This window comes from Mus caroli, chromosome 1 (assembly GCF_900094665.2).
Source record: "Mus caroli chromosome 1, CAROLI_EIJ_v1.1, whole genome shotgun sequence".
Lineage (NCBI taxonomy): Eukaryota > Metazoa > Chordata > Mammalia > Rodentia > Muridae > Mus > Mus caroli.
Window position 1 is genome coordinate 90,372,275 of NC_034570.1, and position 25,879 is coordinate 90,398,153.

The window sequence follows — 25,879 nt, forward strand, 5'->3', positions numbered from 1 at the left end:
TGTTGCTTTGGCAGGTCACAGAAGCTGTTAGCTTCTGTGGTGCACACTCTCACCTGTGCAGACTAAGTTCCTAAGTTCGGCGGAGTCCCGGAACCAAGATGGCGCTCCCTGCTCCTGAGGCAGATGGCTCCTTTGCAGGGCGGACCACTGTCCTCCAGCTGGGAGGGTGCCAGATGTCTGCGGCCCCAAAAGGGTGCTGCCTCAATGGCTCTGTGGCTCCCGCCTGTCCCAGAAGCTGTCTGCTTCTGTGGTGCACACTCTCACCTGTGTTGGTTTTTTAATCCTTTCTTTTGATTGGATGGTCTGATATTATTTATTCTTTGTTTTTGTTTTTGTTTTTGGAGGTTAACTCCTTCAACTTTAGGTTTTCCTTTTAGCACCTTCTGTAAAGCTGAATTTATAGATAGATGCTGCTTAGGTTTGGTTTCATAATGCAATATCTATTGTGATTTAAAGTTTTGTTTGATATAGCAGTCTGGGTTGGGTTGACAGTTGTCATTTCTTAGGGGTTGAAGAATATCTGTCATGGCCTTCTGGCTTTTAGAGTCTCCACTGAGAAGTCAGATGTTATTTTAATTGGTCTGAATTTATACTTCACTTGGTCTTTCCCTCTTCCAGATTTTAAAATTCTTCTTTGTCCTGTACATTTAGTGTTTTGAATATTATGGGCTGTGGTGAGTTTCATCTCTGGGCCAGTCTATTTGGTGCTCTATATACTTCTCACACCTTAATAGGCATCTTCTTTGGGATAGGAAATTTTTCTTCTAAGATTTAGTTGAAAATATTTTCTGTGTGTTTGACCTTGGTTTCTTCCTTCTTTCCTATTATTCATAGATTTTTGTCTTTTTGTAATGTCCCTATTTTCTGGATTATTGTTGGCCTGTTGTTTTTAGGTTTAACATTTTCTTTGATGGAGTTACCTATTTCTTCTATCTTGTCTTCAATGTCTAAGAGTCTCTCTTCTACCTCTTGCATTCAGTGAGTGAGGCTTACTCTGAGGTTTCTGTTTCATCTCCTAAGTTTTTCATTTCCAGTGTTATTTCAGGTTGAATTTTTTTAAAAAAAGATTTATTTATTTTATGTATGTGAGTACACTGTCACTCTCTTCAGAAGAGGGCCTCAGATCCCATTAGAGATGGCTGTGAGCCACCATGTGGTTGCTGGGATTTGAACTCAGGACCTCCTGAAGAGCAGTCAGTGCTGAGCCATCTCTCCAGCCCCAGGTTGGATTTTTCTTTAGTGGTTTCATTTCTACTTTCTGTTTTCATCACTTCCTTCCACTGCAGATTCCTACTTCATTAAGGGGTTCTACACATCCTCATTAATGTCCTATAACATATTCATAATAGCTGTTTTGAATTCCTTATCTTGTGCTCCAGCTGCATCACATGTCTCAGGGACTACTGTAGTAAGGTTGCTGGGTTCTGGTGGAGACATTATCTTGAGTGTTAATGATTTTCTTTTTTGTGCTGGTGTCTAGGCATCTATGTTTAGGATGACTGTGATTCTCGGGGTTGGTGCTGGTATCTAGTTTTGTCTGTATTGAGTGGGTGTTCCATCTCTTGGTTTCTGTTGCCATCTCTGGATGTTAGGGATGTGTGATGGTGTGGGTTGCTTGGTAGGGAGTGCTTCTGAGTCCCTGTTGATTGTGGTCACTGGGGGTCCTAGATAGATCATGTTTCTAAGTATTGGGGGCTGACTGGATTATGTGGAAATGGGATAGAAGCAGGGTCTGTGAGGATCCTCAGGAAGAAGAAAATCTGGGTCCACCGAAAGGTTTGGCAGAGTCCCACAGGAAATGGAGGCTTGGAGTGGGAAGAAAAGTCTTGGCAAGTAGTCTGCCACAGGGTTGCAGTTGATACTACGGAATTTGCAATAGAAGAGAGGATGGAGCATAAAGACTACCTACCTGACTCTCCACCTGGTATGTCCAGTGGGTTCCCAGGTAGAGAGTGCGCCCAGGTATTGGTGGATGACAAAGGAATGGGAATGGACTAGAAGGTGGTATGAGAGGATCTCCAGGAAGGAGGAAAGTTGGATGTGTTGAGAGGTTGGGTGGAGTTCCCAGGAAATGGAGGCAGAGAGGGATGACAGTCTTCTGCTACTGAGCTAGGGATGAGACTGGAGAATTTGCAACTTTGGACAGGAAGTCCCAGATTCCCAGGCCATCCTGGTCATTTGTTTAATTTGTTTATAACTAAGGCAAAAAAAAAAAAAAAAACTGTGTTATTGACCAGAAGCTACCCGTTTTGTATCAACATTGTTTAGGTAGAGACCTTAATGTAAAGATAACAGTGTTTAGAACTCAAAGCTCTGCCTCTGGACCTTTGTATAGTTCTTGCCTTTGTTATGATAGTGAGGCAAATGAAAAGGAAATTTAATATGTCACTTTTGTTGAGTACTGGTTATAAGTATTTGAGGCTACACATACATCAGTGTTGACAATCCTTCAGTGTCCCTTCTTCACTTTTTAAATGTATTATACGTTGAAATGTATGTACACGACTACTCCATGTACATCATTTCTACTCCACCTTCTCTCTCCTCCAACCTCTGGTGCCTTTCACTCTCTTTCAAATTCATGATCTCTTAGTAATAATTATTACACTAACATATGTGTATATATAAATACACTCCCATTAGTCAATTTAGGAGCGCGCACACGCGTGCATGTGTGTGTGTGTTTGGAGATGACCACTTAGGATTGGATAACCATATTAGAAATTTGTTCCTGAAGAAGACCAATTCTCCCTCTCATAGCAGCCATTGCCTATAGCTCATTTGGTGGTGGGGCCTTATGAGATTTCCTCTCAGTTAAGGAATAGTTCTCAGAGCCTTGGCAGATGCCTGAGCAAAGGCCATACTTATCTCTAATGTCCCCCGTGCATCTTCATAGTCTCTGCTCCCTTCTCTCATGGAGAGGCAGCTGCCTTTCACTGTTCTAATAAGAGACAGTCTGCTTCTGTTGAGGTTGATATCCTGTCCCCTCACCCCAATTTTTCATGTCACCTCCATCAATCCCAATATAACATTATATTTGAGTTCCATTTTGGAGTAGTTCTTACCCCAACCCCCAAAAGAGTTGGATGCGCCGATAACATTCATACCACTATTGCACCAGTACAGGAGGGCTGTTGTGTAGTGCACAAAGTGCATACTGTGTGGATGTAATGATTATTTCTCTCTCCAGTGGTGCACAGCACCATCCAGCAGTATGCATGTTAGGTGGTAAGGATGATGCTTTCAAGTTGAGCATCAGTTAGATTTTTTTTTTTTTTTTTTTTTTTTTATGTTCTGACTCAAGTATGTGTTGTTTTCAGCAATAGGGTCTTAACATCACATTCTGGAAGATAAGCAATAGCACCGACAATAGCCTAGCTTTGGTGCAGTGGCCTCTATGGGACTCCATTGGCAAACAACTCAAAAAGGAATCATTCATTCTTAGTATTTGGAGGGGGGTATTTGATAATGTATGAGCTCTACTTGGGATGTTCTCAATTATAGGATAACTCTGTTTAAACTCCTTTTGTATGTACAGAGTTTTGGAGGCTTCTATGGTGGTAATTTCTATAGGTTTTTTTTCCTCCCTCATCTACCCTGTAAGTCCATCACCCACCCCACTTAATCTTTTATATTCTATGTTTCCCATTACCCCTTTATAACTCTACATTCTATTCCCACTTACTTGTTAGGTAATCTTTTAAAGGGAAAATCTGAAGGGAGCCCTGGTGCTACTGAGTGCATCAAAGTTATTTTCCCTAGTGGAATAATAAGTGATGAAGGCTGAGTAGACGCTACTCCAAAGTTTCGGAGTTAAAGGAAAACCCTGCATATGAGATCTTTGTGAATTGAGTGAGAGGTTATGGACTGGGTGGCTTCTGAATAGAAGTATCCCTTTATTGGAACCACAGATTTAGAAATAGGACTTGGTCTGATAACATGTTAAGCTCAGCTACTCTCTGGGTATGCCCTTCTTAGGGATGGTTGATGGAACAAATGAATCCAAATGACTATAGGTGTTTCTTAATGATGCAACTTCCTGGATCACAATGCGAGGAGCAAATCAAAAACTGTGGGAATAGGTCCAGGACTAGTATTTTGAAATAAGTATTCCTGGTCTCAGCAAGCCTGATGTTTAAATATTGCTATAGGATACAGCAGCATTGATTTGCAGTTTAGAGGATTGTCAAGTAAATACTAATGCAAAGTCTGTGACATTCATTGTCATCATCTTAAATGTTTGATTTATCAAATTTAGGTTAAAGGGTAGGGATGCATGGGAAAATTGGAAAGAATATGCTGATTTAATAAAGAAAGGAAGGGAGCTAAGAACAAAAGACTTTATGCATAGAGTAATTTGGGCCCAACTCAGTGAATGAGAAAGCCATTAATTTAACCTCTTCAAATAATATTCTCTGACCAACCTAATTATAATAAAAACAAAAGCACAGCTGTTTACCTATGCTTCTTAATTAGTCAATCATACAATTTTAATATGCAGTATTATACATGGAATAAATTAAGGCACCCAGAGCTGTGGCCAGAATTATATATATGTATGAATATATATATTATATACATGTATTACATACATGTATGAAGTTTTCAAAGAATAAATTTAAAAAGATTATTTCAGGATCTCTTTTGTTTCAGATCATCTATAAACTATAATTGAGGGAAAACATACCAATCTCTATTGTAACTGGTGGATAGAAATGGTCATTCTTTTTTTTTTTTTTCTTTTTGAGACAGGGTTTCTCTGTGTAGCCCTGGCTGTCCTGGAACTCACTCTGTAGACTAGGCTGGCCTTGAACTCAGAAATCTGCCTGCCTGTGCCTCCCAAGTGCTGGAATTAAAGGCGTGCACCACCATGCCCGGTTAGAAATGGTCATTCTTAATGGCAGTGAGTTTAAACTCTTGCTTTACATTAGACTCATCTACAGAAATTTAAGAACACTCCCAGCTGTACTCCATTAAAGGGCAACTGTGGTAAATAAGAATGTCTGAAAGAGTAATAGAGCTCTTAAATTCCATGTCAGCTGAGGGCTGGGATCTGTTCCTCCTGTGTCTTAGGCAGAGCGATCTTTAATTGACTCAGTAAATAAAGCTCTGTTAAGAACAATACCAGTAGAAAGACTTGCTGGAGTCAATGCAGGTCATTTGTTTCTAGTCTACCTTTATGTAACCCATAGAGGCAGACTTCTTGTAGTGAAGTAGTGCAGTGTTATAATGTCTGAGAAAAATTTGTTTTCTGGGATTTCCTTCTTCTAATGCCACGTGTCTCTGTTGAGAGACACATACAGTAACAGATCTGCAAAATGTACTTATCAACTCTACGTCTTTGACTGAAGAATTCAAATTACAGTACATGGCATTAACCCTCTGAAGACACTTGGGGACCAATTGTTCTCACCTTAATATTAAGAGAACTAAATGTTTGATGGAAGTAATCAAGTATTGTTTAATGAGCTACTAGAAGATCTGGAGTCAAATTCATCCTCCACGAGCAGGTGTCACAGAGGCTTGTAAGGATTATTCTATTTTGATGAGTGTACTTTCTTTTTCGTGTTCCCTTGTATTTTAGCACTTTGGTCTCCTTGTTTCAATTAATTCATCATAAAACCGCTCAGACAGGATCAGATGGACATATTTTAAAAGCATAGCAATTGGAGCTGATGGTCAGATCATGGGCTGCATAAGACATCGTAGGTATAAGTCTGACTAACTTGTGTTTGCAAGCTTGGACTGCATCCCAGCCAGCCCATATCACACGCAGTCCAAGTATGGAACTAATTCAGCTGTTGAAATAACAAGTGTTATTGATGGAGTTGAACGTGCTCACAAACAACCAAACACTGTTCTTGTATTTACTTCCCATTAGGTGGAAGGAAAAAGGAATGGTCAGAGTTGGACCTTTTCTTTTGCAGGGGAAACACAGGAATGGGAAAAGTGAAGCTGTAACTTCATGGTGAGCTCCTTGTTGGAGTGGACAAACACTCCCCGTCAGATCCCCGGTCGTGAGGGAGTAAGACTTGAAACAATAACATTTTCTTTTAGCAAGTCTCTTTCCTTAATATTTTAATTATTAGATGTCTGAAATACAAATAGGCATTTTGATGAAAATGTTCTAGAGTCAAAAACCTTTAAAAATGGAAGTTATCAGGTTCTCACTAAGTTACATTGATGTATCATTTTAAAAACTCTCAAAAAGTAATCTGTAGTCAATGTGAGAACTTCTCTATAAGGTAAGGACCCTTGACCCTGGGTCAAGCAATTCTTTAAGGGAAAATAGCCAGTAAGTAGTAAGTTCTGCTGATGGGCCCATTTGCTCTTGACATCTGGGATATAGGCCCCTTCCCTATTAACTAATTCTACTACTTATTGTATTATATGTCAAACATTTTATGAGGTTTCCAAGAGAATCTGGTTTTATTCAGGTAAGAATATTCTTACCATCGTTCTCGATCTATCTTGGTCCCATAAAATTGTCTTCTAAATTTTACTCACAACATTTCTCTTGGTTGAAAGAATGAACTAGCTCTACTCACTGATAATTGTGTAATTATTAAAAGATGTGTATAAAATGTAAGTGTGCAAAAAAAATCACAAAAATACACTCTGACTGCTAATGCTCTGAAAACACTTTATTACACAAATTACATTCAGATTCTGAAAAATAGTGTTCTAACAGTGTAACCATCTAAAAATAAGACATCCCGGAAACACACCAACTGAAGAGAAATTTAAAAAAAGAATTTAAATAGAGACTTTTTAAAATTTCTCTCATTGCAATATAATGTTAGTGATTTTAAAAAAATAGAGGGAGATTTAGCAGCTTTTTGTTGTGTAGCAAAGTTTCTCTTTACTGCCACAGGCTGAGAATGCTGAACAGGAAAGGCACCAAAGAAAGACACTGGCAATGGGTGTGGACTGGGAGAATACTGTGTTCAAGCAGAGAATAGGGCTATTTACATCCACATACACACAAAAAAAAAACAGAAACAAAAACAAAAAACCAAAAGGGTCTCCAAATGTAAATGAGCTAAACTTCCATTAGGGCTTGGAGCGCTACCATGGAAGAGGAGGGCAGCTTCTCTACACTACGTTCATATAAAGACAATGGCACTGGAGTGAACTGGTAGGAAACTCCTCACCTAGAAACACAAGCCAACGGAGCCAAATGAAGTAACTAAGGTGTGTACAGTTCCACACGGACGAGTACATTTTACAATCAAATGCACAGAACTTTACACGCGTTAAAGGGAAAGGAATCTGGGCATCTTGGTAAACCTCACTTGAGCTACCGGAAGGAAGGCTGGAGTTCAGGAGGAAGGTGCAGGAGTGGGCAGCGGAGCCGAGTACTCCTCTTCAGACTCACTTCCATCATCTTCATCCTTCTCTTGGTCACTCCCTTCTGTGCTCACTCGGTCGAACCCTTTTCTGCTGTAGCCTTTCCGGCTTGCAAAGAAATTTCCTAGATTTAAGCCGCTGCTTCCCTTTCCTGAAAAAAAAAATCGAATGCCACAGTAGAGTTAAAAATTACACAAAAAAGTCTTTTTCCTTGTAAATTTTCAACATTAAACAGAGACAGAAATTGGGTATGGAAGAGGGTAGAGTGTTTTTTTGTTTTGTTTTGTTGTTTTTAGACTGATATTCAAAGAGATTTCCCTTACAGAACCAGATGGATACTACTCAACAGACTTTATCAGAGTAAATGATAAAATCCTAAACTCCCCAGGATTATGTTTCTGCGGAAATACTTCAGATCCATTTTCACAGTCTGGCTCTCTACAGCGCTCCTGAACTGGCAACCCCTGAGCTGCTTTTCATTTCAATGACTCTATGAAAAGGTCGTCTTCCCTAGACAAGCACTGACCACACTATCAGCCACAGGAAGTTTACCAAAGACAAAGCAAACAGATGGAAAGCGAGGGGTGGGGGCTGAGGGTGGAGTGCACTAGATGATACAGAGTGGCAAATGGAAAAGAGAAACAGGGCTGAGCATGTTAGGCGAGGCCCTCACTTCAGGGTCTTCCCTCTGCATTTCTGCTAGGATGCTAAGTGCAAAATACGAAGAATATAGGAAACAGTGCCTAATTCTTTTTTTTTTTTAAATTTTTATTAGGTATTTTCCTCATTTACATTTCCAATGCTATCCCAAAAGTCCCCCACTCCCCTACCCACCCACTCCCCCTTTTTGGCCCTGGCGTTCCCCTGTACTGGGGCATATAAAGTTTGCATGTCCAATGGGCCTCTCTTTCCAGAGATGGCCGACTAGGAATACATACATATGCAGCTAGAGACAAGAACTCCGGGGTACTGGTTAGTTCATATTGTTGTTCTTTACAAGACACGCGCTCGTGGACTTTGAACCAGACATGGAGATTCTGAAAGGACACATGCATACCTCGGAATCTTCCCAGTACTCTTCCAGAACTTGACTCGAGCTTTCGGTCATGATCTGCTTTAAACGAAACAAAAAAAAAGACCAAAAAAAAAAAGACGACCCATTTTTAAATGTGTCTCTCGCCTCTCACCCTTCTCTATCCAAGGGCTCAACATTCAACATAAAATCGGGAACTTACAAGTGACTACAAATTTTTATTAAAGGGCTATATGCTACTAAGAAGCATAAAGATGGCTGAAAATTGTGGAACTTGAGAAGTATAGATGGGTAAACTCTTGTCTGTGTCTCTTATAGACTGTAATTTTGATATTTTCATTCCTTGAGCCTCAGTTTTTTTTCTCCAAGAAATGAGAGATCATATCCATCTCTCCACATCTGTGACACATAAGGGGGTATATTATATGAAATAGTAAAACTGTGCTAACATCAACAATTTTTATTGGGATAGAATTAAGTTAGCAAAGTAATATATACCAAAATTGGAATCTTTTATTACAACCATTTAGGGATATGTGTTAAGCCTTACTCCTGTTAACAGCATTGGGCAGGCTTATTTTGGATTTGGATGTGCTGTTCTTCATCTCAAGCCTAAATGAATGGGAATGACAGGAAACCCTGAACAATATCCATGACCTCTAGGTGAGCTCAGTCCTTCCTTCCCCTGGGGCACCCATCTCCAAGATAAATCTTTTTTTTTTTCTTTTTATGGGGGATGCAGAGCTCCCAAAGTACTCCTGCTGTCCCCTTGGGATGTCTCTTCCTACATGGTTTGCCTTGGTTTGCTCAGAGAAGCATTAGGGTGCAGGCAGCTTCATGAAGAGAGCTAAAAGGCAGGTGGCAGCAGACAGGTAGAAAACAAGGCAGGGAAAGGAGGAGAGCTGTCAGAAAGCCAAAAATCAGACTCAGTTCCACAAAGACATAGTGCATTCCTTGGCCAATCGTGGGTGCCCTGTGCCCGCTTTGGTGCCTGGGTGGAACAGCAGTGGAATACATAACTAGGGTGTGTGGGATCAGGGAAAATCCTTCAGGAGGGTTTCTGAATAAAAACCTTAGATAAAATCCACTGGGAACAAAACAAAACAAAACAAAACAAAATAAAACATTTTAGAAATAGTGACAGGCTAATGTACCATTTGGTGGAATGCAACAGAACTGCATAGAATTACAATGTCCCTAAAGAAAACATGGAGGGACAATGGCACTTTCCTATGGCTTGACCTAGGTTGCTACCTTCCCACATAGCTTTATGCTACAGTTCCATGTCTCTGAGAGCAAACAGGCAAACAAGTCTTCCTGACTCTCTAAGCCACTTCCTCTCCTTTTTTGAGTTCACTATCCCAGAGCCCTGCCTTGTGCATAAGGCTCTATGCCCTGCTAACATGTTACAGTTTTCACTACAGTACATGGGCACCATCCCCTCTTATGGCTTTATATATCACCTTGTCTGCCTCACCTACATTCTAAGTTTCATCTACGCATCTCTTTCTGTTTGTTTTTCAACAGTTATCTTATTGAACTGCTAGTGTGAAGAACTGCTATTTGTGAACTGCTATTTGTCCTAAGCACATCCATTTAATACCACATCTAACACAATTGTTCTCTTAAAGCTTATGTCTAATTAACTTCCTGGCTGTTTTCTGTTTTTCTTTAGACTTATGATAGTTTCAGATAGTCTAAGATTTATTTGAAGTAAATAAAAAAGTTAAGGAAAATCTAAGAATCATTACTTTCACAACTTATCAAGTGGAGCTTTCAACTGTTTATGTTTCAGTGTCTTCCTGTGTGTCAAGGCTTTCCCCATGGGTCCCCGAAATCCTGCCCTGGCTATCTGGACCTCCATCAAGACCAGATTTTATTTCCTGATTAAAAGTTAGCTCCCACACTGCCCCGCATATTCCTTCCCAGATATAGTTATAGACATTCGCCTTAAGACTTGGAGGTACAATATAAAGACGGCACCAATTAATTACTTGAATAGCCTGAATAGGTCTCATACTATGAAGGTTATTTTTAAAACTACTGACTTTGGTACTGGACCCTGCCTTGCTCAGTTAGGAAAGGCTAATGTTCAAACTTACGACTATTCAAAAAACAAGTGGTTTGTTAGGTCATGGGGATTCTGGAGAAAGCAAAGTCTTGAGAATGGTCCTCTCTTTTTATTTCTCTCTCACCAAGATTACTGTTTATACGTGCTAATGGTATTGGGTACATAGTAGGTCCTAGAAACTTAGTAAATGTTTCATGACCATTACCACGCTACTTCATTTTTACACAACCTCATCTTTTACTCTCGTTTTGTCCATGAAGAAACTGGTTTAGGGAGATGAAGTAACTTGCCCAACGTCATGCAGCTAGAAGCTAGAGTCAATCTGATGGGGAAAGAACACAGCCTCAAGATTCCCAACCCAAGTATTGTGAGTGCTGGCTCATTCCTAATAGCAGGGTATGTTCTTCTCTGTGATCTGCAAGATAATTTATAGTGGACCTACAACCTCACAGCTTTTTTATGGTGATATTATTTGGGCTTAAGCCAACTGCTAAATGGCAATGGAAGAAGGTATAATATAATCAAACTACAAAAATTTCAGAGGCTCCAGATATATATTATATTCAATATTAATTATAATTACCTTTTGAGACACAGACAATAATATCATTAAAAAGGCAGAGTGCATGTAAACCAATCTTAGTCAAACCAAACAGATAAATCACGACGAGGTTCCTAGTGATAATTAGGCCAGACATGCTTTCAAAGGCAGGTTCCAAATTTAAGGGGCTCATTTTACTTGCCTCCAAAGGCCCTTGATTTTTTCCATCGAATAAACATGGCAATGGCCAGCAGGACAACCACAGGGATAACCAGAAGGGTTGTAATGAGAACCACAGGCACTCCCGAGCCTGGATCTTTGATCAGTTTCTTTTTCTCTTGCATCTTCTGCAATTCTGAGGAGGTGGGTTTGTTCTTCACTTTGGGTTCAACAACTGCCTCGGCTTCTTCAGGGAAAGAAGAGTTCACAGTATGCAATTGATTGAAATATTTCAAACCCTCTCACCCATCCCTACCCAGTCAAATCAACAATGGTTCTCCAAGAACTTGTTGAGACCACTGGATGTGGGGTCATGTTGTTGTCTATGTTGTCAAGAGCAGTTATGGTGACTACTATATAGTTTTCACCTTCCCAGTGGTAATCTTTGATACACCTCTACTTCCCTCTTCAGTCTATAAAATAGATATCATTTTGCATTTTTTCAAGTTTAAGATACATTTACAAGGTTAAGATCACACACTTCATTGTGTAGAGAAAGGAGCTGGTGAGCATTCTGGAGTCAATCATGGTTGAACTCAGGTGTACTAGCAGAATAACTTTGGGCAAGTTAGTTATCTTGGTATTACAAAATCTCATTTGGAAAGCTGTGGTCTAATCTACTTCATGATATTGTTAGATTTAAACGTGGGTCACAAAGAAGGTGTTTAATAAGTATTTGGTTCATTATATCTTCAGTTTCTGAATCACTTTTATGTATTGTGAAGTTTTAGTACTCTATGTAGTGATAGACATTAATTCTAGACTGACAAAGACAAAATCAACAGTCCCTTTGTGTTCTTTTATATGGATCTCAGCAAAGTATAAGTGCAATATATATCATTTTATTGGTAATGAATATAGCTTATCAACTTCCTGAGCTGCTAAGAGGAGCTGGATAGATATCAGGCCTAATACACCATTGAGAAAGAGATCCGATGAAGCTATAGAAGCTACTGCAGGGGCTGCAATAATTATTGACTTCAAATGAGTCTGGGCTTTGAGCCATTCCCAAGAAGCATGTAGGTATCTGGGTACAGCAAACTGTAATGTGCAACAGTTAAGAGTTTAGCCAGAAGTTACAGTCCTGTTGGCTAAAAGGCTTTCCAAGGCTTCCAGAATCCGAATTCCTCACTTTATGATTCTCTGTTTCAGTACAATATACACTGCATGCTGCAGAGAACCCCAGCCCTCAACAAACTGGACAGAATAGATTGTTTAACACAATTGGGAAAATTGGTTCCTGTTCTGTACATGTAGATGGTTTAACCGCTTGCTGGATACATGTTTCTGAAATCCCTCAGGACACTTCACATCCAGTTTATGATATAAACACAGGGAGGATGGACACTTACTGCTTCAGTGTTCTGAGCTGTCTTCTTTCCCAATGTCAGCTACAGTCACTGAGCACTTGCACTGTACTGGGCCTGGCTCTCCTTTAATCCACACACAAAGCTCGGGAGCAGGCGCTACTGTAACCATTTTGCTGACCGCCTTAAAGTCTCCACTTTGTTCCCTCCACTTCACAACAACAGAGACTACACCATCACATGTTCACTTGCTTGGCTCTCAAAATTTAAGGAGGACGGAAGAGAAAGGATTGGTTCACGGACCTGACCACTGTTCCGCCATCTCCTTTGTTACCACAGAAAATATATACACAATTATTTTATATTTAAACTTGTTCCATATTTAAACAGGAAAAAAAGTTGCAAAAATGGAATCATGGGGTTAAATATCATGAGACATATTTGTATCCTGGCATTCAAGAATGTGTGTATTGCCTTTACAAGAAAGGCCTGCTTCTATTTGAAAGCTGTATACACTAGCAGGATGATTAGCCAGTCTTTTCTATTAGTTACTTCTTGCTTTTGCTACGATGCTTATGCCAATCTGCACCTTGTACCATGGATGAGGCAGAGCCAGGGCTGAGCTATATTAAACAGATGATGTTTGTTACAGACTGAATCAGCCTAGCATTCATTGAGAGCAGATGAGACACAGCAATTGAACTTGCTAAGTTAACACCACTTGAGACATTCTTGGCTTCCACAGTTCTGGTATTTTGGATATAATCTACTAAAAATTCTTGATCATCCTAACATTTGGAATAAACTGAAATATGTTTAAGTCCTAAAAAGGTTCTATTTTTTTCTGAAGAGGTTTGTTTTAAAATGTCTCAGAGTCTTAGAAAGAAAAGCAATATTGCTGTTCCGAGGGGACTGTGTAGGTAAAATGAAAAATCCAACACAACACCACAAAAGAGCCTGGGAATCCCATTCAAATAAGGCACAATCCACATTATATCACTTTACTCTTTATCTGAAATTTCTTTATTACATGTTTCCATATTTTGGAGCATCCCTGGTGAACAGGTGTGAAGAAGTATAAAGACTCTAAAATTAGCCTATGCCTGAGTTTCTGGAGATAAAGGGGAACAGAACACGATGCTCTCCTAGCGCTTAAGATGCAACATGCAGCCTCCCTAGAATATCAATGCCTCAGAGTCTTATAAAATCAGCAGCTCTCATAACATCTCTTGCTGTACAGAAATAAACATGGTATTAAAAGCCGAACAGTAAGTATTTTTTTCTTCTTCTCCAAAGCAATGCTTCTTAAAGGGGGAGTTATCTGTACTCCTTTGTGGGGGGCAATCACATAGTATTTGTATATCTCTATTATTTTATTTCTCTATTTATTTTGCCCTTGCAAAACAAAATTTTAAAAGTACCTTTAAAAAAACCTTTTAAATCTTAAACACATTTTAGTTTATTCCAAATATTAGAATAATCATATATTTTCAGTAGATAACATCCAAAATACCAGAACCGTGGAAGCCAAAAATGTCTAAGGTGGCATGTAACTTAGCAAAATCATTGCTGTGTCATCTACTTTCTATGAATATCAAACTAATTCTTTCAGTTCTATAACTAATGTCATACATGTAGCTGTGTGTATGCATGTTTGCATGTGTGTTAATGCACGTGTGTGTGTGTGTGTTTGTGTGTGTAGACCTAAAGTCAGGGTGTGTGTCTAGAGACATGACATCTTTCCCACACCCTGGCACCCACATTGCAGACTTTCTTCTTTAATAAAAGCAATTGGAATAATGGACAGGAACAGAGGTACATTCTTAATGTAGCAATACAACAACTGTTACCTAGCTCATAACAGACACAACTGAAGGATGAAGATTTTAGAAAACGCATTAGCATGTAACCTCAGAAAGCAAGAGAGCTATATCCAGCATACGGGAGCTTCATTCTCGTGCACAGTCCACTTTCGCCCTCTCAGCTCCTTCCAAAGGCTTCCCTCAATAAGGCCCAAGAGGCTCGGAGCACTTGACAGCTTTCTTTCTTTTTCTTTCTCTCTACTTGGAGACTGATCATGATGGTCACCTTCACCTAGTGCAGGGACAGAGTGAGCTCTGCATTTTATTCCTAGTGACTCTATTTGAAATTTAAAACCCTTTCCAGTTCACTTATTTCTGAAACTTCCTTGAAATGTTGGTTCTGCAACCTTGTGATAATTGGTCAATTATATGAACACTCATGGTGAGAAGCATCATCAAAAGTAGCTCATTTTTAAAGTTATAAAATTAATAAACACCCATGCTGCCAGCTATGAATCTGCTTTGGCCTTTGTTATAAAGGTTAGCGTCATGATTTTGATAAGCAGTAGTCTCTAGAGATCCAGCATGATCTATATTCCTTTTATGATACACATATAATCTTATGAAAGGATGAGAATTATTTGGGTGTTGAGAACAGAGTATGTCCATTTGAGTTGGGATAGTCCTGACTAGGACAGCTGGACTTTCAAGGCAGACATTGTAGTAAAACTTATTATTTCAACTTCTGGGTTCTGCCATACAACAGGGATGCTTTCCATCTAAATGGGTTAATTGTTTTCTTTTCATCCAGCAGCCAAGGTGAGGTTAGAGGTCAGGATAATCGGGCACGTTCTCAACATGATCGCTAGTATATTACCATCAAGATTGTTCTGGTAGAACATATTTTAACAGAAACAGATTAAAATCATTGAAAATTCTAGAGATTTCAACACACACTGCAGATCATTCCTAACTTGTAAATTCTTGGATTGATGCACTGATCAAGAGCACAGGATTTGATATCAAACAAACTTGCATTTAAAAATTGACTTAAACATGTACTGTCTCCTATCTATCCTTATTTCCTCAGATGTAAGATATATATCACATGGCTAATATAATGATTTCATTTGATAATTTTTGTATTGTCCATGTAGAGCTGTTATTAACAGCAATATCTCTTATAAATTATCTCTTTACTTGAGGATTAAACCTAACATCAATAATACTATGTAAATTGCAATGATTTTTTTTTTTCTTTTTTGTTTTTTTGAGACAGGGTTTCTCTGTATATAGCCCTGGCTGTCCTGGAACTCACTCTGTAAACCAGGGTGGCCGCAAACTCAGAAATCCACCTGCCTCTGCCTCCCAAGTGCTGAAATTAAAGGCGTGCACCACCACTGCCCGGCGATTCGCATTGATGATTTAAGACTTGTGTCTGTATTTGAGAAACAGGAATACCACTCAGTATTTGTCCCTTAGGTAGAATCTCTACAAATGCCAAACAGTGCCATTTATTTTTGCTACAATGTTAGCTCTCACAATGCTGAGCTGAGCCTGCTGCTAACTTTCCTTTCTGCCTATGTCAACTTCCTTTTGCTTGTGGCTTCTTCACACATCTTTCCAAACTACTTGAGCAAGAAAACAAGTGAGTAAGAAAACAAAGATGCGGGGTCCCCGTGTCGTCCCCGCGGCGGCGCGGGGTCTCCCCCCGCCGGGCGTCGGGACCGGGGTCCAGTGTGGAGAGCCGTTTGTCTCGAGAAACGGGGTGCGGCCGGAAAGGGGGCCGCCCTCTCGCCCATCACACTGAACGCACGTTCGTGTGGAACCTGGCGCTAAACCATTCNTAGACGACCTGCTTCTGGGTCGGGGTTTCATATGTAGCAGAGCAGCTCCCTCGCTGCGATCTATTGAAAGTCAGCCCTCGACACAAGGGTTTGAAAAAAACAAAATAAAAAAAAAAACAATAAAAAAGAAAAAAAAAAAAAAGAAAACAAAGATGCTTGGACTTCAGTCTGAACCTCTTCACCTGGGGGTTCAATCTGAAGAATGGAAAGCATGACGTGTCCTTAACAACAAACACCAGTCAAAAGCCTATGTTGTTGAAAAAGTACAAACTCAAACTCAAACTCAAACTGGCTCTTGGGTAGGGGAAAAACAATTAGACAGAGATTCTGAATGGGAATAGTAGCCACACACCGGGAGCTAAACTCATTTCACATACTGTGTGTCAATATGGATGGGGCCATGGGGATGTGTGCAGTGACTTCCCTGAGGTCAGGTGTCCTTTCATTTCTCTCAGGTTTACTGCATTGCCGTTTACAAAGCCCCCACTCAATCTTGTTGGCTGTGAGGTACTACGTCAGGAGTTGGTGGGCACGCTAATGTTTCCTATCAAATAGAAGTTACCCACTAAGGTTTTTCACTTTGTGTACATGAGAGTTCACGCAGGCTTTTCTAGCATACCAAAAAAATTTTTTTCTTTCTACCTTACAAAAAGTCAAAAATACTTCCCAATACAACTAGCTGAATCTTTTCCTTTCTGCATATCTCTCTTGCTCACGGGTTATAGATTTCTTAAGTCCTCATCCATATTCCATAAGTGAGAATCAGCAATGATCGGAGGCCCTTAGAACTATTTCCTTCAACACACAAAGAAGTGGTGGTGTGCAGGCTTAAGGGCTCCACACAAAGCAGGGAGCAACGACTTACCACATTATATATTTTTAGCCTGATAATTTTTAAGCTGCAATCAAGAGCCCAAAATAATCCAACTAGATAGCTTTTGGTTTCACAGTTGAGAGAGGCCTCTGACCAACCTTTGATTTCCGGGACCTCAATGCCAGCCTTTTTAACTGATCGATGCTCCACTTCTGTAACAGCACAATAAGAAGAGAGAAGAATCAGAATCCTCTAAAAGAACATTAAAAAAACTTAACCTTGATACCAGTTTTAGTCAGTTACATAAATTTCCAAAGTCTAACTAGAGGTCAAGTCCATGAATCCTCTATAAAACCTTCTTAGGGTAGTTGAGGTAATATTTTTAATAACTTATTCAGAATAGGGTTTTTTGGGGGGATTCATAATATTACATTGTTTCTGAAATATCAGGTAGCTCTGTTTATTAGGTCCAAATGGCAGAGCTGGTAACAAAATTCTGTTTGCAAGGCCCCCACTTTCCCATTCCTTCTCACCCCTCCCAGATGGCAGTGCTGGTGACAATGTCCTAAATAGAGGGCTCAGACCTGGTAAACAGGATTGTTACTGTTGTTACACTTAATTCAGCATTCCACAGGCAGTCTGTTCTCAAAGGTCAATTATCTAGGACAAAAGCATCCAATTCCCACTTAATCTGAACAGCTGGTGCCAGTCAGAGGCCCTCTGCTGACTCTCAGATACAGTCCACTTGCTTTTCTACCATTTTGCTTCTCTCAGAGCTCCCTCCCTGAGAGAGAGCCTTGGCAGTTTGATCCCCACAGACCTTTCTTTCTACCCAAGGAATGGAATGATTCAGTTCAGTGGTTTTACCACTCCCTTGCTAACGTTGTTTGCACCTGGACAACATCTTAGAGTGAAGGTTGTTTCTTTATTTTTCTGGAAAGGTGAGTAACTTCTGGGGTAGTATAGGCTGCAGGTCCCTCACAGTCCTCACTGGATTAAGAAGTTCCTACAGGAGCTGTAAAGCAGGACTGAGAGTGTCTGTGTGGATACTTCCTGAGGTCCTGAGATCGGGAGACTCTGACTTAATCCTGGGTTATTTCCAATGTGGAACTGATACAGTAGCTCTATTGGAGTATGAGAAATAGGTGGCAGGGCCTTGGAAGACACAGAGCTGTGCTTTCATGTGACCCATGTCCTTCTATCCCCTTTTTCTGCTTCTTGGTCATAAGCTCCCTTGTGCCACATGACACTGCTGCTGTGACTTTCTTTGTAAACAACCAAGGATTGAACCCTCTGAAATCGTGAGCAGAATATGGTTTTTCCTGATGAACAGTTTTGTCACATCTGCCAAGACACCAAATGGTTGAATCTATGTGCACTATACTAATTGGGTTCTTATCTCAGAATACTAAAAGTCACTCAAAGATTAATTCAAAGCTCAAAAGTTACTGAATACAGCATTGGCCAAATGGAGACATAAAATGTACATTATATTTGATTGAAGTTCATAGTCTTAATTTTACTTTTCTTCTAACAATTTGTTTCCTTTTCTTGTTAGGACATGAATTTATGCTGTTATTGACATAATTTATTAATCAAGTTTTCATGTCCTTATTAACTCTTTACCTAATAAAACTATTTGCTGCAGGTTTAGATACCTCAAATCTATCATCCCCAAATCCTTTACTAATTACAACTATCTCCTGTTGCTTAGACTCCAAAATACTTAAAAAGCATTTCTGGATATTGGATATTTTTGGCCAAGTAAACGTTCACTGAACTTCAGATAAAGAACATTTTGATTTATAGTTTGAAACCAGGGACTACGCTAGCATACTTTTAATGATGTGCACATTGAAATGAAGGAATTCTAACATTCTTGCAAAAATACAGCGCCAGCATCCAGCTCAGGCCACAATATCTGCAGCAATCTCCCCTGCCAGATACTATCGGGTACCCTGCTGAGACACAATGAACCCCTGGCTATCAGACATCCTGGGGCCCCTTCTCATTTGTGAAGTAAGTTAACATTAAAATGGATCTTGGCTATCTAACTTGCTCCCAACCCTTTTCTCTATCTCTTGCCTGAGATTCAGAAAGCACAGCTGCGGGAGTTCTGTTGTGAAACCTCACCCTTCTATAGATAGCCATAAGAACAGATCCCACTTCTGCCTCAAGAGCTTTGTCTCCTATCTTCTGAGACCACACCATTCTGTTTATCTCTGGTGCTTCATCCTGAAGTCTCATAGCATCTCTGTCACACAATTCCTCTCCTCTGTCTCTCTGTGACGTTAATAACTTTTCTAACAAATGCCTTACTTCTCAATAATCCAGCTCAATGTCCCCTTGAAACTGCTCTATAAACCTAACATAAAGTAAGCTATTCCAGTGTTCCCTTGAATCTCCTTCCCCACCCCCAACTCTAAAACCTAACAATTTTACACTAACTGGCTAGGTTCTGATGGAGCAAATGTGTTCTTTATGTTCTGAGTTAAATAAAAATACAGCAACTCAGTATCTGGAGGAAAGCTGAGCCCTAAGTGTCAGGGAAGGATGCTGTTGTCCCTTGAAGCTCAGTGCTACAGAGAAAGAACCACATGGGGTGATACCTCGTGGCAACAAGCCAACCTCTGCTTTGCCAAAGCTGTCTCTTCCTTCTGTAACCAAGCTGGAATTAACACTGGCTTTTAATGTAACAGACATTACTTCACACATCAAAAATTTCCTGTGGAGTGTCTCTGGAAACAAGGCAATGACTGCCAGGAAAATGAAAAAAGGAAAAAAAACCAAAAAACAACAAAAAACAAAACAAACCAAAAAACAAAACCTGAAGTGGATACCAAATAAGAACCCCATCCCTTCCTCCTCCCCCTCTCATCGCTCTTCATTTCTCGTCCTTTGTAGTACAAGGAATAGAAAGCTGAAGATGCCAGACACGTGCTGAACCCCAAACCCAAACCCCCTTATATCCCTGTTTCCTATTCCCAACGTTAAAAAAAAAAGAGATCAAAAGCAAATGTTTTTGTTTCCCATTTTAAACAATAAAACAGATGGAAATTACAGACAGAAGTACTATAAAAATGAACAAATGAAAAACAAACCCAGCCTGCTTTCAGTGAGGGTGAACTTCCACACGGTATTTGTGTGTGCGTCGCCAATGTACACAGTCCCATCTTCAGAAGCCACAATATCATGAGGCATGTCAAAGTGCTGCCAAATGCAAAGGCATTTGTTATTGGGATGAGGCTGTACTTACATCTATTACAGAATGACAGAAAAATTAGACACAGCATGTGACTCAAAGGAAAGTGACCTTAATTCCCACCAAAGCAACTCCAGCCAACGGCAGCTGTTCATTGCGTCCTGACTCTGTGGGGCACAGTTCTAGACACTGAGCAAAGCAATGGGGACCTATACCACTGACTTGAAATTCTTTTAAAAACTGAAAATTCATAAGTTGTTTATTTTTTTCAGGGCAGTTGGATTTGGTACTTTGTGACTTATTTGTGTTTACTTTTTCTTTCATATTTCTCCTGTCTTTAAAAGACTGACTATTGAATGTCTCCTCAGACATATTCATACAGGGATCCTACGCATTCGGGCTCCTCTTGCCTTTAACCCTCTCTCCTACCCTAAAGTCCCCTTTCCATATTTACCATATTTATCTGCTTTAGTTTTGAGACCCAATCAGTTTAGCCAGGGCTACCCATATAGAGTTTGAACTCTCCACTGGAGTGTGGCTGACTCATGAGTGCTTATGTAATTGACAGTAGTAATGCCTGGTTTCCCACAATTCATCAGTAGCCACTAGGTCAGCAGATAGGAACCAACAGTGGAGATGAAGCTGCTCCATCTATGGTTAGCTGTAAACAGGTCCATTCTGCTTTTTTTTTTTTTTTTTTTCCCCGAGACAGGGTTTCTCTGTGTAGTCCTGGCTGTCCTGGAACTCACTCTGTAGACCAGGCTAGCCTCGAACTTGGAAACCGCCTGTCTCTGCCTCCCAAGTGCTGGGATTAAAGGCATGTGCTACCACCACCCGGCTCCATTCTGCTTTTTAAGATTAAGTTTTTATTATATTAGAATTGCTGTTATATGTCTATGTCTGGGTGTAGGTATATGCATGTGAGCACAGTGTCCAAGGAGGCCAAGAAAGGGCACTGTGTCCTTGGAGGGGGAGTTACAGTAGTTGTGAGTCATCAATGTGGATGCTGAGAAGTGAACTTAGGACCTCTGCAGAAGCGACAGTGCTTTTAAGTACTGAGGTCGGGCTGATTCTCCAGTAGCTTCTATGTAGACAAGCACAGTTGCATTGGGCTCATGACTGGAATAGCCATTTCATGCCCAGCAGATGCATTCCCTAGCCCTTCTCCCTATCCTCTAGCTCTTTCTACTTCCTCTTCAGCAGTATTCCCTAAGCCAAAAATATTATTGCTGATCATTTAGCCCTCATTTTTTCTGGGCACCTTGAGCAGTCCCATGCCTCTTCCTCCAGTACTGTTCACTGAAAAGAAAGACTATAGAACGGAAGACCCAGACTTAAGTTTACACCATCACTGCCACCTCATTTTTTAAACAAAGATGCCCAAAATACACACATGAGAAAAGAGTATTTTCAGCAAGTGGTGTTGTTACCTGAGTGTTCACATAGAAGAACGAAACCATCTTTATTAGTCTTACTGCCCTAGTACCCTTATGCTAACATTAAGAGGGAACAAACATTCAGATGTAAACATTTCTAAAGACTGCTGTAGTAGAAAAGAAAGATTCACATGATGTGAGGGAAGAAGCAACAGAATATGCCCACAGAAAAGGCAGTGTAAAACTTTACCTTTGACCTTCGACTTGAATCATAACATTATTTCTTTTACCTAGAATTTGAATCTTTATAATGATGAACTTAGTAAGTAGAAATTCTGAGAGATCTATAAGCCTGTTTCATTTTACAGAATCAATCTAGAATACATCTCCTGTGTATGTGGGGTGATATTATAAATTGTTTTCTGAAAGGAAGAACAAATTTTGCTTCAGCATGGACTCTCTTCAGGTTCCATGTCCTGACTGTACCTTACTCCTCATGAATTTGGTGACTGCTGATATTTAGGAACAATGCGCTGTGAAATTCTAATTCAGACCTACTCATATTATGAGTGGAAGTCTTTCGCTTATTGCTCAGTCTTGATGTGTAGATATACAATTCAATTAAAAGTTAATAACATACTTGATACAGTACACTATCACTAACAGAATAAGAAAGCCAAGCATAAGACAAACTGTAAACCGGAAAGAACAGTAATAGTTTTCTTTTCTTAATCAATAAGTATGAGGAAGTTAGCTCACAGAAGAATAGCTCTAAAGATGGGATAATCAATGAGAATTCAAATCACTGCAGGTAAAATATGTACCCTTAATGTAATGACTTCCTTCTAAAAGATGCAATAATTTCAATGTGATGTACATTGCTTTTCAGATAAAATATCTTCTGAAAAACTTATGCTTGCAATCTATAAACAGAGACCCACAAGAAGAGAACCCGAGATGAAATCTTTAGTTCGTGTTACTTCACTTTGTTTCAGATTCCGTAACCTTTTCTAACAAAGGTGGACTAAGGAGGAGGCTGTGTCCTATCTTGTGCATAATTTTATCCTTAAGATCTAGTATAAAACTGACAGTAAACTTTGATAGAATCCAAACTGTCCATCTTCTTACAGACAGATTTCTAAATTCTGTGACATAGTTCTTTTTTTCTCATCTTGTTATCCTAACAGGCAACTTAAGAATTATGATAACAAGACATTCTTTGTTCAATGACTTGTGATAGTTACATTTTGACCTAAGTAAACCCAATAAACCCTTCTATATTTGGAAAAACAGCCCTTGCCTAAGCATTTTAACAGGCTGCCTTTTCTACAGATGATGGACCCCTGGCACATGCCTGCAGTGTTTGTGAGTATTGTGATCACCCTGACAATTATTCCGCATATACAATACAGTGGGAAGACAAATGCCCATGGAATGCTTACCTGTGGTCACTGCGTGTGTAAAAAGTACTGTTACAATATACAGTGGCAAATTACTGTGGAGCCTTTAACCACTCACCTAGCCAAGGCTTTAGCATTTGAACAGATTCTACAAAGCACTGTGCTCCATTCTTGGTATTTAAAAAAAAAAAAATTGTACTACCAATAACAAAAAACAAGCTTCCTACTTGTGCTAAAGAGAACTATAATAGTACATTTATAATGTGATTTCTTCACTACTTGAATAAAACCAGGAAAAATATCTGTCTGTCCATCTATCATCTGCCAATCAGCATATCTATATTGACTCGCTAAGTACAGTCAGTTTAAGCTTGCCATCATATACGGAATATACTACAAAATTAGAACTGTACAGGCTAATGTTCATCTGGAAATACAGACATTTAGGGAAAGACAAGGACATTTATTTTAAGTAAACATAATAACAAGATATGACTGTCCACTCAGCTAAGAAAGTTGTCCATCTTCTATGTTTAAAAAATTAAATATTGATATTCTTATTTTAAATGTCTTATAAAAACTCAGCTAGGCAGTGCATATAAGTACCTTGCGAACTGGTTTGAAAACATCTATAATTTCCCCACTGGAAAAGTTCATCACAAATCCTTGCACGGGTTCTTGGTCTCCAAAGTAAGGCTTCCCATTTACTGCAAAGAGAAAACCTGTGGGAAAAAAGGCATAGTCTTTCTTTAAAATATGGATTAATATTGGTGTTGAAATAGAAGCACATCATATACATAAGCAATATAGTTAGGGTCAAACCTGGTCCCTATATTTGCCAACAATGAAAAATTCTTAGCAGTGAGTTATCAGATCTGGGCTAAACATATTAGATGATCAACCTCTGTATATAAGAAAATAAGAAGCTGGAGTGCCTGATCCAGGTAGGAAGCCATAAGAAATCAGGACACACAGTTACTGATGTACATGTATACTGGCATAGGCTTAGATATAACAGGGATCCTCAGTAGGAATGGGGAAAATTTAAGTTATCAAAGCCAATGAGTTCAGAGCATCTGATCATGTTTTGAAAACTATGTAATGTCTATCTGGCTAAAGCAAGAGTAGGAGGAGAATGCAAAGAAGTTAAGGGAATTGCAGTACAGAAAAAATAATCTGATTTTAGACAACTCTTGTAACATGAGATATAAATTTCAGACAGCTAAAGACAAACTGTCACAGCAAAAATCTAAGCCCCTTCCCATGAACACACTTTGCAGTAAAACTACATTTCTTTGTATATAGTGAAATAACAGAAATGGTGATGTCTTAAATAATTCAGAGGTCTGCATACTGCATTTTCAAAGAACACATTAAAGAATAGAAGAGGCTGAGAGTATAGTTCAATGGTAGAGTGTTTGCCTGGCATGCATGGGTTCTATGTTTGGGCCTGAGCATCGCAAAGCCTAAAAAGTACATGTAATGCTAAACCTATGGTCAACATATTTTCATCTCTTTAAAAAGGATTGTAGAGATTCTTAAAATATTTTCTATAACACAATCCATTCTGAGCGTAAACCATTGCTACAGGATACTCTCACTTACATTCTAACTTGAGTTCTTATCTTTTTCCAGATTTTAAAAATATATATTAAATATCTATTTAATTACCTTCTTTACTAATTGAAATTTCTTGACAAATTAATTCTTTGAATGTGAAGTAAAGCTAACTTAAATGTCTCTCTTTTTGACATTAATGAGGGTCTTTATGTATTTATTTTTGCATATTCCTCAGGGAACACAAACTTGTTCCTTACCCAGTCACCCGGCTCTTTGATTTCATGCCCTAGTTGAATAAGAGGTGTATCTATTAAAGGGGGGGGGGCTATAGTTAATGTTTGATAACACAAAACTAGTTATTTCAAGATATGTATAAACTCTTACTTAAAATATTAATTGCCTTAATACATATTCAAAGAAAAATTATGGTAATTTATTTTGTCATGTGAATTGTGCACTTTTTATTTTATGAGTGGAATTTTTTTTCAAATTTCATTTGAAAACTTTTACAACCTTTACAGTTTATATGAAAATGTTAAAGAAATCAAGATTTTATTGGTTGTTTCTCCTGGCATTTAGATACAAGTTCTGTTTTTTTACATTTTTCTCTGTTTTAAATCAGTTGGCCAGTGTGGTGGTGAATGAAATGACTGCCATAGGCTCATAGGGTGTGGCATTATTAGGAGGCGTGGCCTTGTTGGAGGAAGTGTGTCACAGGGGTGGGCTTTGAGGTTTTAAATGCTCAAGCCAGGCCCAGTGTCACTTTGTTCTTCTTGATGCCTGTGGATCCAGATATAGAAAGCTCAACTACCTCTCCAGCACCATGTCTGCCTGCATACTGCCATGCTTCCCACCAGTACAATAATAGAATAAACCTCTAAAGTGTAAGTTAGCCCCAGTGAAATGTTTTCCTTTTTAAGAGTTGCCATGGTCAGTCATAGTGTCTCTTCACAGCAACAAAATCCTATGACAGGACTTTTTCAAGAAATGTGAAACAGAAGTAATTTGAATGTGATTCTATTAGATATATAACATCTTTTGACAGTGTGAAGGCAATATTAATCATTTAATTACTAGATCAAATGATTATAAATACAGAGGAATCAGTGCTTGGGAATATTTTAAACCCAATACAAACAGCTGGTAACTTCTTTGGGAGTCCATTATTTCTGCAAAAGGAATAGTGCATTTAAGTTCAAGTGATTTACAATGCAGTAATAGTTTTAAGATATTTCAGATCTGATCTATAAAGCACCTTGTGCTGACTAATAAAAAAGTTATTTAAGAAGCACATTGAATAAAATAACTGCTAAGGGCAGAAGAGGACCTAACAAAGCACACAATAACAATGAAATAC

The 25,879-nt window shown here is 39.2% G+C and overlaps 1 protein-coding gene across 13 annotated transcripts in view; it reads right to left on the reverse strand.

Annotated features, from left to right (window-relative positions):
• Positions 1–6,623: 6,623 nt before the first annotated feature.
• Pam (peptidylglycine alpha-amidating monooxygenase) overlaps positions 6,624–25,879 on the reverse strand; it is a 265,774-nt gene continuing 246,518 nt past the window's right edge. For 4 of the 13 annotated variants that reach the window (XM_029480182.1, XM_029480205.1, XM_029480181.1 and 1 more), the window contains 6 exons: positions 23,569–23,684; positions 20,086–20,194; positions 17,143–17,196; positions 11,198–11,401; positions 8,408–8,464; positions 6,624–7,501 (listed from right to left, as the gene is read on the reverse strand). In XM_029480182.1, the coding sequence (XP_029336042.1) occupies positions 7,323–7,501; positions 8,408–8,464; positions 11,198–11,401; positions 17,143–17,196; positions 20,086–20,194; positions 23,569–23,684 (719 nt within the window). In that variant the 3' untranslated portion in view covers positions 6,624–7,322. The remainder of the gene's footprint in view (positions 7,502–8,407; positions 8,465–11,197; positions 11,402–17,142; positions 17,197–20,085; positions 20,195–23,568; positions 23,685–25,879) is intronic. The other 9 variants (XM_021177118.2, XM_029480209.1, XM_029480198.1 and 6 more) reach the window with 5 other exon arrangements.